Source organism: Rana temporaria, chromosome 5 (assembly GCF_905171775.1).
Source record: "Rana temporaria chromosome 5, aRanTem1.1, whole genome shotgun sequence".
Classification (NCBI taxonomy): Eukaryota; Metazoa; Chordata; class Amphibia; order Anura; family Ranidae; genus Rana; species Rana temporaria.
This window is the reverse complement of record NC_053493.1, coordinates 26,374,879-26,388,660: the sequence shown is the minus strand read 5'-3', so window position 1 is coordinate 26,388,660 and position 13,782 is coordinate 26,374,879. Positions and strand designations below refer to the sequence as shown.

Below are 13,782 nucleotides of genomic sequence, written 5' to 3'. Positions count from 1 at the left end.
TTGTTTTTTACATTTATCGGAGTGCGGCTGTCCATACCTTTTTGCTTCCATTTATGCCTAGTGCATTGCCTGCACCCATTGGATCTCTCCGAGTTCAGACTCACCACCGAAGTGCACTCATCTGGAGCAGCGGTCTCTTTCCCCTACTAGATCAAAGGTGTGTGCGACAGCAAAATCTGCATGGTAATGGCCATGTAAAATAAAGCCCTGTAAAAATATGGCGACGTGAATAAGATCCCAGTAGAACTGGATTGCACTTTATGAGTCAAAGTATTTTTTTTTATTGATTCCTTTAATGACATTGCAAGCATGCTCTTTGTGAGAACTGCTGGGATTAATACTTCATCTTGTGGGCGAGTGCCGAGTATTTTAGTGCAGTAGTAAGTACATAGGATGTCCGAAATAAAAGCCAATCTATTAGAGGCACTTTGTCATATTGGTAAAATGTCAAATGGTTTCTTCAAAAAAAAAAAAATTAGCAATGTTATATCTTCTTTTTTTTTTATAATTTTATTTCCGGGGAAGAAATTTGCCTTTGTACTCTGCACTTGCTATTCGGCTGTGAAACAAGAAAGTGAATCATCGCAGTTCATGCCGAGTATCTTAGCAACAATAAAGAATTTTGCTCCCACCCAAATAAATTATTCTTAACAGAAAGACCTCTATAGAGCTTACACAAAAATAAAGAAGAAACAAAAAAAAAAAAAAAAAAGATATTTGACATCTACATCCTCTGACCGTTACATTGGCATATATAAAAATAGGTTCCTAGCATTTCCCTTAAAATAGTTCTTTAGCGAGTCCAGTGTAGATTTTGGCGTAGCCGAGGAATTTCTCACATCTCCCGTTGTACGAAGAAATAATTCATCTTTATTTCTGCAGGAAAACAAAAAAAGAAGAAGAAAAGTGGCACGAGTGTCAGGGCGGGGTCTGTCCCCTGTGAGGCGATCGCTGGGGACGGGGGTGCTTGTTGCGGAAGGGTTGTCTGCAGCAACGTAGGAAATTGTTATGCATTCATTAGTTCGTGTTCTTTGTCCGTTTTTCCAACGGCATCGGGATTCGATAGGGGATCGAGATCTGCAAAGAGGTTGTACCAAGTGGACAAGTCTTTTGTGCTTTTAGATGTATCTGCAAAACAAATGGATATGTTGGTTAAAGTGGAACTACGGGCACTTTGGGCTTGTGTCTTTTTTCATCCAGAATAACCAGGGTTTTTTTTCCCTCAGAGTATAGGTGCAGGAACTCCCTACTTCCAAGTCACCTGTTGTGTCCACCCTCTACCCACCTCCGAGCACCATTCCTTGGTTCCACTCCCTACCCACTTCTGAGCACCATTCATTGGTTCAACCTCCTACCCACCTCCGAGCACCAGTCCTTGGTTCCACTCCCTACCCACCTCCAAGCACCATTCCTTGATTCCACTCCCTACCCACCTCCAAGCACCATTCCTTGGTTCCACTCCCTATCCACCTCCAAGCACTATTCCTTGGTTCCACTCCCTACCCACCTCTAAGCACCATTCCTTGGTTCCACTCCCTACCAACCTCCGATCACCATTTCTTGGTTCCACTCCCTACCCACCTCCAAGCACCATTCCTTGGTTCCACTCCCTACCCACCTCCGAGCACCATTCCTTGGTTCTACCCCTACCCACTTCTGAGCACCATTCGTTGGTTCAACCTCCTACCCACCTCTGAGCACCATTCCTTGGTTCCACTCCCTACCAACCTCCGAGCACCATTTCTTGGTTCCACTCCCTACCCACCTCCAAGCACCATTCCTTGGTTCCACTCCCTACCCACCTTCGAGCACCATTCCTTGGTTCTACTCCCTACCCACCTCCGAGCACCATTCCTTGGTTCCACTCCCTACCCACCTCCAAGAACCATTCCTTGGTTCCACTCCCTACCCACCGCCAAGCACGCTTTCTTGGTTCCACTCCCTACCCACCTCCAAGCACCATTCCTTGGTTCCACTCCTACCCACCTCTCAGTAATGGATACAAAACCAAGTATCAATTTGTGGTGCTAAGTAATTTCTATATAATAGGAAGTAAAATAGATCCCCTGTAACAATAGACTCTGAACAGCTAACAACAATAGACCCCTCCCTCAACAGTTCATGTCTCCCAGCAACGATTATCTCCCAGTAGCATAAGATCCCGCCTCCCCCAGCAACAATAGATCCCCTACCAGCAACAACTGACCTCCCCAGCAACAATAGACCCCGCCCCTGTAAAAATAGATCCCCTCCAACAACAATAGACCCTCCAGTACACCCCAACACCCCTTGCCATTACATACATTCAGAGCTGGAGGTGCCGGAACTGCTTTTCCCTGCGTTCCTGCTGAAAAAAAGCCCTGAGACTAACTATGTAACTATGTGAAGACCAATGGGTCAGTTTATGTCTATAAGGGTGGGGGCCTAGTATCTCCCTTAAATAGAGAGTGCTGCAGAACGAACATGGGTTACTGGGCTGAAGGTGCCTTCTAAAATACCATTGTGGTCTCCTGAGATACAAGGATTCCCTGCTCACTTCAGATACGGCCCATTGGTCCTGACACAGTGGAGTGCCCCCCAACGCTAAGGAGGCCTAATATGCTCATTGCTTTTGAAAATACTCCATTGAAAGACAACCGTACGGCGGACTGCTGGAATTGCAGCCTATAGAACAATACAGACCAGATGCTTCTCAGTTCTCACCTTTCTGTGGGGTTGCGCTGCTATTTTGATTGAGGTTTGTGGATGTAGAGGTTGAGGATAATGATAATGGTGCTGAAGATGAGGCCCCACCGAAAGCTGTCCAGTCTGAAATAAAGAAATATAGAAAGTGACTGTGCTGCCCCTTAAAGTGGATGTAAACCCACTCTCTTCCTTTCTAAACCACTGCCATAGTGCTGATCTATAAGGATATAGACGCCTCCTGCATGTATCCTTACCTGTCAAATGTCTCCCCTCTGTCTGTTATAAGAACTGAAAAACTGCAGATTCTGTGGGTGGATCTGTTGTCTGGAGCTCTGTGGGTGGAGTCGTGATGTCAGTAGACTCCCCGCCCTCCTTTACACTCCCCTTGTCAACATGCATTTTTTCCTGTGTATTCCTTACACTAAATTCTGCTATGATCACTAACATCCAGTCAAAATCCAGAAAAGTAACCACATGACTTCAGAAAAGGAGTGGGGGTGGGAATTAAAAAATAATGCCCATATCTAGGCTAGTGCATGAGATATGTAAATAACCTGTCACTCACAGCAAGGGGGCGGAATGGACTAAGGTTTTTCTCTGTAAGTCTGTTTTATTTCACTGAACAATTAAAGAGGATTGCTCAGAGATGGATTAACGCTGTGTGGCAAGACTGGGCACAGATGATAGGAAATCTTATACTGTACATTGTGACATCCAAAAAAATAAATAAAACAATTTGGGTTTACATCAACTTTAAAGTAAACTTGCCCTGCCCACAGAAAGTACCAAGAAAAGGATTTAATAGATGGGAGCATAATGTGCCTTGACATCTTACCTCTGCTACCACCACCCAAAACTACAAAATACTGGTATTAGGAGAATGCTTGTGGGCGGAAGGGATGTGCACATTTATTCCAAAGCAACCTCTTTCTTGTTCCCTCCTCTCTTCTTCTCCACCTTTCCACTCTTCTCTCTTGCCAACCCCTCCATTTCTTAAAGTAGAGATTTCCTAACAGTTCACCTTACTTGAGGTGTATAGTAAAGAATGAATTTGTTGGCTTTGATAAATACATTTGTACAACGCTTACAATAAAAGCTATTTTTTGTTTCGCTTTTGTGTGCTGAAATTTCTGGTGGCGTAAACCAAAAAACATCCCTCCCGAGAAACAAAAAAATATCCCTCCCGAGAACCAAAAAAAATCCCTCCCGAGAACCAAAAAACATCCCTTTCCGAGAACCAAAAAAACATCTCACCCGAGAACCAAAAAAACATCTCACCCGAGAACCAAAAAAACATTCCTCCCGAGAACCATAAAACATCCCTCCTGATACCCAAAAAAACATCCCTCCTGAGACCTAAAAAAACATCCCTTCTAATAACTAAAAACATCCCTCCCGAGAACCAAAAAAACATCCCACCCGAGAACCAAAAAAAAATCCCTCCTGAGACCTAAAAAAACATCCCTCCTGAGAACCAAAAAAACATCCCACCCGAGAACCAAAAAAACATCCCACCCGAGAACCAAAAAACATCCCTCCTGAGAACCAAAAAACATCCTTCCTGAGAACCAAAACACATCCCTCCTGAGAACCAAAACACATCCCTCCTGAGAACCAAAAAACATCCCTCCAGAGAACCAAAACACATCCCTCCTGAGAACCAAAACACATCCCTCCTGAGAACCAAAACACATCCCTCCAGAGACCCAAAAAACATCCCTCCAGAGACCCAAAAAACATCCCTCCAGAGAACCAAAACACATCCCTCCAGAGACCCAAAACACATCCCTCCAGAGACCCAAAAAACATCCCTCCAGAGACCCAAAAAACATCCCTCCAGAGACCCAAAACACATCCCTCCAGAGAACCAAAACACATCCCTCCAGAGAACCAAAACACATCCCTCCAGAGAACCAAAACACATCCCTCCAGAGAACCAAAACACATCCCTCCAGAGAACCAAAACACATCCCTCCTGAGAACCAAAAAACATCCCTCCAGAGAACCAAAAAACATCCCTCCAGAGAACCAAAAAACATCCCTCCCGAGAACCAAAAAGCATCCCTTCAGATAACCAAAAAGCGTCCCTCCAGAGAACCAAAAAACATCCCTCCAGGGAACCAAAAAACATCCCTCCAGGGAACCAAAAAACATCCCTCCAGAGAACCAAAAACATCCCTCCAGGGAACCAAAAAACATCCCTCCAGGGAACCAAAAAACATCCCTCCTGAGAACCAAAAAAACATCCCTCCTGAGAACCAAAAAACATCCCTCCTGAGAACCAAAAAACATCCCTCCTGAGAACCAAAAAAACATCCCTCCTGATACCCAAAAAAACATCCCTCCTGATACCCAAAAAACATCCCTCCTGAGACCTAAAAAAACATCCCTCCTGAGAACCAAAAAACATCCCTCCTGAGACCCAAAAAACATCCCTCCTGAGACCCAAAAAACATCCCTCCAGAGAACCAAAAAACATCCCTCCAGAGAACCAAAAAACATCCCTCCAGAGAACCAAAAAACATCCCTCCTGAGAACCAAAAAACATCCCTCCTGAGAACCAAAAAACATCCCTCCAGAGACCCAAAAAACATCCCTCCAGAGAACCAAAACACATCCCTCCAGAGAACCAAAACACATCCCTCCAGAGAACCAAAACACATCCCTCCAGAGAACCAAAACACATCCCCCTGAGAACCAAAAAACATCCCTCCAGAGACCTAAAAAAACATCCCTCCAGAGAACCAAAAAACATCCCTCCTGAGACCTAAAAAAACATCCCTCCTGAGACCCAAAAAACATCCCTCCTGAGACCCAAAAAACATCCCTCCTGAGACCCAAAAAACATCCCTCCAGAGAACCAAAAAACATCCCTCCAGAGAACCAAAAAACATCCCTCCAGAGAACCAAAAAACATCCCTCCAGAGAACCAAAAAACATCCCTCCAGAGAACCAAAAAACATCCCTCCAGAGACCCAAAACACATCCCTCCTGAGAACCAAAAAACATCCCTCCAGAGACCCAAAAAACATCCCTCCAGAGAACCAAAACACATCCCTCCAGAGAACCAAAACACATCCCTCCAGAGAACCAAAACACATCCCTCCAGAGAACCAAAACACATCCCTCCAGAGAACCAAAACACATCCCTCCTGAGAACCAAAAAACATCCCTCCAGAGAACCAAAAAACATCCCTCCAGAGAACCAAAAAACATCCCTCCAGAGAACCAAAAAACATCCCTCCCGAGAACCAAAAAGCATCCCTCCAGATAACCAAAAAGCGTCCCTCCAGAGAACCAAAAAACATCCCTCCTGAGAACCAAAACACATCCCTCCAGGGAACCAAAAAACATCCCTCCAGAGAACCAAAAACATCCCTCCTGAGAACCAAAAAACATCCCTCCAGGGAACCAAAAAACATCCCTCCTGAGAACCAAAAAACATCCCTCCTGAGAACCAAAAAACATCCCTCCTGAGAACCAAAAAACATCCCTCCTGAGAACCAAAAAAACATCCCTCCTGAGACCTAAAAAAACATCCCTCCTGAGAACCAAAAAACATCCCTCCTGAGAACCAAAAAAACATCCCTCCTGATACCCCAAAAAAACATCCCTCCTGATACCCAAAAAAACATCCCTCCTGATACCCAAAAAACATCCCTCCTGAGACCTAAAAAAACATCCCTCCTGAGAACCAAAAAACATCCCTCCTGAGACCTAAAAAAACATCCCTCCTGAGACCCAAAAAACATCCCTCCTGAGACCCAAAAAACATCCCTCCAGAGACCCAAAAAACATCCCTCCAGAGACCCAAAAAACATCCCTCCAGAGAACCAAAAAACATCCCTCCAGAGAACCAAAAAACATCCCTCCAGAGAACCAAAAAACATCCCTCCAGAGAACCAAAAAACATCCCTCCTGAGAACCAAAAAACATCCCTCCTGAGAACCAAAAAACATCCCTCCTGAGAACCAAAAAACATCCCTCCCAATAACCAAAAAACACCCCTCCCAATAACCAAAAAAGATCTCTTGCACTATCCACACCTCACTTCAGGATGACTACCTGGACACTCCCCTGAATACTGACCCACACCCACAGTATAGCTAGCTGCCAGCCTACCAGGAATACCACATAACACCTCACCCAGAAAACACTCTAACCAAGCACGAACAAGCAAGTCGAACCCAATAGAATAATCAATCATCCATATCAGCGTCCTCCATTTTAAGATTATGACCTCTTCCCTAGACTGAGGGCCCCTCTGCCCACTGATAGTTCACAAACCCCAATCCTTCCAAGGACAGACTAATCTTGTAGGTGTAGCAGTGGGCTCTAAAGGTAGTATGCCATGCTGCGTGTTCTTACACTGTGATATTCTGAAACGGACAGACGAGGGTACGTACATGATGGTGTTCCAACAATGCCATGCTGCTTTCTCATGTAGGCACTCAATGATCTCCTGTATCCTTACATTTTCTCCACTTCAACTCTTTAATGGATGGACACAATTTTACTAGTTTATGTTACATGATTAAAAATATAGTAGATGTATTAAGATCCTCTCTGTAGCTCTATATTGGCTGTCAGCGGGCAAAACAGGGCATTGTGCCGAGAGGAAGATCTTGCCAATAAAGCATTTGAAAAATATATTAAACTAGGGCTGTACTTTTATTTAATTAACCACTTCCTTACTGGGCACATATACCCCTTCCTGACCAGGTGAAATTTCAGCTTGTGGCACTGCGTCACTTTAACTGACAATTGCGCGGTCGTGCGACGTGGCTCCCAAACAAAATTGGCGTCCTTTTTTCCCCACAAATAGAGCTTTCTTTTGGTGGTATTTCATCGCCTCTGTGGTTTTTATTTTTTGCGCTATAAACAAAAATAGAGCGACAATTTTGAAAAAAAAAATATTTTTTACTTGTTGCTATAATAAATAGCCCAATTTTTTTTAAAAAACATTTTTTTTCTCAGTCTAGGCGATACGTATTCTTCTACATATTTTTGGGGAAAAAAAAAAAATCGCAATAAGCGGCTGGTTTGCGCAAAAGTTATTGCGCTTACAAAATAGGGGACAGAATTATTATTTTTTATTTTTTACTACTAATGGCGGCGATCAGCATTTTTTACGTGATTGCGACATTATGGCGGACACATCGGACACTTTTGACACATTTTTGGCGCCATTCACATTTATACAGCGATCAGTGCTATAAATATGCACTAATTACTGTATAAATGTGACTGGCGTTGAAGGGGTTAACACTAGGGGGTGAGGAAGGGGTTAAATGTGTACCCTAAATTGTGTTCTAACTGTAGGTGGAGGGGGGGTGACTGGGGGAGGTGACCGATCTATGTCCCTACAAGGGACACAGATTGGTCTCCTCTCTCCCTGACAGGACATGGATCTCTGTGTTTACACATAGAGCTCCACGTCTTGTCCCTGTAGCCGCCGATCGCGAGTCCCTGGCGGACATCACGGCCGCCAGGCACTCACATCGGCATCTCAGTGATGCGGGGGGGGGGGGGGCACGCGCGCGCCGATGCGCGCGCAGGCTGTAAAAACACGGACTGTTAGAGATTCAGAACCACCCCGCGGCCGTATAAAGTCGTACGGCCGTCGGGTAGTGGTTAACTTACGTAGATTGCTTAAATTTCACGTTGGTAGAGTAACGTACCTCTTTCTCTACAGTAACTCTTTTTCATCGCAGGTAAATAATGGATTCCAAGAAGAAGCAATGTGCCGCCATTGAAGGAGGGGTACAGGCTGTGCCACATCCACTGAAGGCTACAGAGCGTTTATGGAGATGACATCATTGACGAGAAATGTCTTGTGATAGGCAACTCTTGTCAAAGGTGTCATCTCCGTAAACATTCTGTGACCTTCTGTGGATGAAAAAGCAAGGCAAGATTTCTCAACAAGGGTTCCATAGAACTCTGAGGTTCCTCCAGAGGATGCTAGGGGTTCCTTGAGCAATGAGCACTTTCTTCCTCTCAGATAAAGTCCCACTGACACCATTGATCTTTTTAGATGGGTTATTCTTCAAAATGACCACAAGTGTAAGGAACATTCATCTCACTGACCATCACACTAATAATGTATTATGAGTTGTAGATAAAGTACTTTTTAGCAGGATTCCATGAGACCAGAATGTTATTTTAAGGGTTTCTCTGTGCTGAAAAGGTTGAGAAAGGCTGGTATAGAGGAAGAGTTACTCTATTAACCACATAGCGACCGCCGCACACACATATACGTCTACACAATGGCACGGGCAGGCAAATGGGCGTACCTGTATGTCCCTTTAAATTTCCCGCTCAGCGGGTGCGCACACGCCCACCACGCGCCTCGTGAGTACGCTCACGGGTCCCCGGGAACACGATGTTCCCAGGCGCCCCGTGATTGCGCTCGGCAAAGGCAGAATAGGGGGAAGCCTTTGTAAACAAGGCATTCCCCTGTTCTGCCTAGTGACATGTCACTGATCTACTGTTATCGGTTAACAGTGATCAGTGACGTGTCACTGGAAGCCCCTCCCCCTAACAGTTAGACTCACTCTCTAGGACACACTTAACTCCTTCAGCGCCATCTAGTGGTTAACCCCATTCACTGCCAGTGTCATTTTTCACAGTAATCAGTGCATTTTTATAGCACTGATCGCTGTGAAAATGACAATGGCCCCAAAAATGTGTCAGAAGTGTCCAATGTGTCCGCCATAAGGTCGCAGTCACGATAAAAAAAAAAAAACGCAGATCGCCGCCATTATTAGTATAATAAATAAATAATAAAAATGCAATAAAACTATCCCCTATTTTGTAGACGCTATAACTTTTGCGCAAACCAATCAATATGCGCTTATTGTACCAAAAATATGTAGAAGAATACGTATCAGTCAAAACTGAGAAAAGATTTGCTTTTTTTTAAAAAAATTGGGGATATTTATTATAGCAAAATGTACAAAATATTGCTTTTTTTCCCCCAAATTGTCGCTCTATTTTTGCTTATAGCACAAAAAAATAAAAATTGCAGAGGTGATCAAATACCACCAAAAGAAAGCTCTATTTGTGTGGGGGAAAAAAGGACGTAAATTTTGTTTGGGAGCCACGTCGCACGTCTGCGCAATTGTCAGTTAAAGGGACGCAGTGCCGAATCGCAAAAAGTGGCCTGGTCTTTGGCCAGCCAAATGGTCCGGGGCTAAAGTGGTTAAAATGACATTTGAATGACTTATGCAAGTTAAAAAAGTTATGCCCACTTTTGCATAACTATTGGTATAGCAATTGTGTATGTATATATTATATATCTCAATAATTCATATTGAAATATTGGCTATGTGGACTGACTACTTAAAGTGCGCCTATAGTCTTAAAAATACAATACGCTGAACAGCGTAAGGAAGATGACCATTTTTTTTTACGTTTTGTATAGAGTGTAGAAGGGTTGGTTGGAAACACTTGTCAGGTTTTTATTGCTGTCTGCTTCATCGCTTTCCCCACACTTCCTGTTCCCACAGTAATTAAAGCGTTCACTCAAGTGGGGACAGCTATAAAAATAAGTGTCCCACCCTTCCTCATTGCTAAAAATGATTGCAACAAAAACACCTTCTCATTTTGGAATGATTAGATTCCCTGTCCTATATTCATAGCTAATCACTATAGCGCACTGCCTTCCCCTACAAAAGGAGTGGCTGTGAATATAGTATTATTTGGACTTTGCTAAAGCATTTGATACAACGCACTGTTATTGGGAAACGGATGTGGCAAATGAGGTTTAATATTGATAAATGTAGAGTTATACACTTGGGGCCAGATCCACAGCCAGGCGGCGCAACTTAACTTTTCCCATTTAAGTTACACCGCCGCAAATTTCCCAAGTTAGTGCCCGATCCACAAAGCACTTACCTGGAAATTTGCAGCGGTGTAACTTAAATCCGTCCGGCGCAAGGCGGGCCCAATCGAATGGGGCGAGTCCCATTTAAATTAGGCGCGCTTCCGCACCGGACGTACTGCGCATGCTCCGTCAGGTAAATTACCCGACGTGCATTGCGCTAACTGACGTCGCACCAACGTCATTTGCTTAGACGTTAACGTAAATGGCGTCCAGCACCATTCACGGACGTCTTACGCAAACGACGTGGAGGTTTAAATTTCGACGCGGGAACGACGGCCATACTTACCATGGCTTAGTCAAATAGGACTCAGCCCTAGTTTTACGCGACGTAACTCGACGGAAACGACGTAGATTTAGATCGACGGGCCGTTCGGGGATCGCCGTAAGTCTTCATTTGCATATTCTACGCCGGCCGCAATGGCCTCGCCACCTAGCGGGCCGGCCTAGAATTGCATCCTTAAGATCTGACAGTGTAATTCAATTACACCTGTCGGATCTTAGGGCTAGCTATGCGTAACTGATTCTATGAATCAGCCGCATAGTTAGAAACAGAGATACGACGGCGTATCAGTAGATACGCCGTCGTATCTCGTTTGAGGATCTGGCCCTTGGGGTCTAAAACATGCACGCATCATACTGTACATTCTAGGAAGAGAACAGCTGGGGGAGTCAATGGCTGAGAAGGATCTGGATCATCTGGGTGCTCTATTAGATCACAGAATTAAAAAAAAAAGTTTGTGACTCATAAAAAAAAAAAAGTACCTAAGTGGATGCAGCATCAATCTGATGCTACATCTGTCTCCCACCAGCTTCAGAGAGCTGTTGACTATCAGTCTCTGGCTCTCTGCTCCACCCCTCCAGTGCTCACTGGAGCACTGGGCTGTAGAGGGGGCAGGAGGGGCTGGGTCAGGCTCTCAGCAGCTTGATGAGAGGCTGTGCTAGCTTCTGGTCTAGGCCTGGACCGGCTCTGCCACGTCAGCAGACCGATGTTAGGTGAAAATGGGTGACAGCCGTGCAGAACAAACTGCACTCCTGTAAACCATAAGAGAAGTATGGCCAAAATAGCGTTGGCTATACTTCTACTTTAAAGTGGTTGTAAAGGTAGAATGGTTTTTATGTTAATGCTTTCTCTGCATTAGGGGTAAAAAACCTTCTGTGTGCAGCCCAACCTACCCCTCCCCCCTTTTCCTTCGTCATATGACGTCATATTCTGAGCCCATTCTCGATCCAGCACTGTGCCGGAGAGCAGCGGCTCTCTCCCTCCTCACTGGACTCAGTGAGAACAGGATCTATTGGCTCCTGCTGTGGTTAATCAAATCCTGTAATGAGGGAGTGGGTCGGGGGTCGAGCCGAACTGTCTGTGTCAGTGGATGCAAACAGCGCAGTTCGGAATCGAGCTTGTTGCAGTGCCGCAATAGGAAGTGTAGCCAATTTGTCATTCCAAAGGTGACAGTCCTGAAAACATAAAAGTGGCTTGGGCAGGAAGGAGGTGAAAGCGTCAGGTATTGAGGTCGTGAAAACCTGAAAAAGTCTGTAACCCTTTCAACTCTCTTCTTTACCAATCAGGAACATTTTTGCAGAGCTTAGGCTATTTTAAGCTGTACCCAACTACTAAAAAAGCCCATGTGGTTTGTATACCAGTGGTCATAAGAGCATTGGATTGGGAGGGCAGCTGAACCGGTCACATCTGATGCCCAACATGGCCAAAGGCAAACAATATTGAGGAGCACATAGACAACGTAGGTAACAAAACATAGGGCCAGATTCACATAGAGATACAACGGTGTATCTCCTGATACACCGTCGGATCTCAGAGTTGCGTCGGTCGTATCTATGCGACTGATTCATAGAATCAGTTACGCATAGATATGCCTAAGATTCGACAGGTGTAACTGTGTTACACCGTCGGATCTTAACTGCATTTTTAAAATGGCCGCTGGGGGCGTTCGATGATTTACGGCGAGAATATGTAAATCAGCGAGATACGCCAATTCACAAACGTATGCGGGCCCGACGCAGTCACTTTACGCCGTTTACGTAAGGGCTTTCCCGGCGTATAGTTACCCCTGCTTCTATGAGGCGCAGCCAATGTTAAGTATGACCGTCGTTCCCGCGACGAAATTTGAATTTTTTACGTCGTTTGCGTAAGTCGATGGCCAATACGGATGGACGTAATTTACGTAAACGTCGAAACCAATGACGTCCTTGCGAGCGCTATTGGATCGGCGCGGGGACGCGCCTGATTTGAATAGTACACTCCCCCTAGCCGCGGAATTTGAATTCCGCCGGGGGATTTACGATACGCCGCCGCAAGTTGAGGTAAGTGTTTTGTGAATTACCCACTTGCCTCAAAAACTTGCGCCGGCGGATCTTAAATCACATAGGTTACGCGGATCTAAAGATCCGCTAACCTATGTGAATCTGGTCCATAATGTCCAAAGCATATATAGCCGGCCACTCGGGAGTACTCTTCACAATAAATCTTTATTGGCTACATGCAAAATTACAGTGTACAACATGCTAACTTGTTTCGGCTAATGCAGCCTTCCTCATAGCAATTAGACGAAACTTGTTAGCACCTTGAACACTGTCATTTTACATGTAACCAAGATTTATTGTGAAGAATACACCAAGTGGCTCATCAGTTTGGAGATAGCAGCTGAGCCAGCGTAAAATTGATTTACAACAGATCATCACACTTTAAAAAAAAAAAAAAAAAACTTTTCATCAGTAGAGCAGCTCTCAGATCCTCCACCACACTGCATTTTGTTAACAATCTTCCATTAAGCACCAACATAAAAAATAAGATGGATCCCATGTAAAAAACCAACCGTATAATGAAGACTGGAGACCACTCAAGTTCTGGTCTAATAGTTGAGAAGGTAGGAATCCGGATGGTGGTTCAGCTCCAGGCTCCAATTCCTGGCTGGTCGGACTCAAGGGCTGACTGGGATACAGCGGCTCCCCAAATACTGCTGTCCACTCTTTGGAGAGGTCTCCACCATCCAGAGATGAGGCGCTCATGATCTCATTCAGCAACTGCATCTCGTCCTTCTCCAGGGAGTCCACATCTGCCGGGTCCGATAGAGGGACATTGGACATGGCTATAAGAGGACAAAGGAACAATTTCGACTTATGTCAGATACAATGCATAGATTGGAGAGGGAAGAAACTATTTTATATAGAAGGAAATGTGAAAATTTCAACAGGTG

General features: G+C 44.7%; 1 protein-coding gene across 3 annotated transcripts in view; it reads right to left on the bottom strand.

Annotated features, from left to right (window-relative positions):
- Nucleotides 1–251: 251 nt before the first annotated feature.
- ICA1 (islet cell autoantigen 1) overlaps nucleotides 252–13,782 on the bottom strand; it is a 115,137-nt gene continuing 101,606 nt past the window's right edge. For all 3 annotated transcript variants that reach the window (XM_040352275.1, XM_040352274.1, XM_040352276.1), the window contains 3 exons: nucleotides 13,402–13,674; nucleotides 2,704–2,808; nucleotides 252–1,128 (listed from right to left, as the gene is read on the bottom strand). In XM_040352275.1, the coding sequence (XP_040208209.1) occupies nucleotides 1,007–1,128; nucleotides 2,704–2,808; nucleotides 13,402–13,674 (500 nt within the window). In that variant the 3' untranslated portion in view covers nucleotides 252–1,006. The remainder of the gene's footprint in view (nucleotides 1,129–2,703; nucleotides 2,809–13,401; nucleotides 13,675–13,782) is intronic.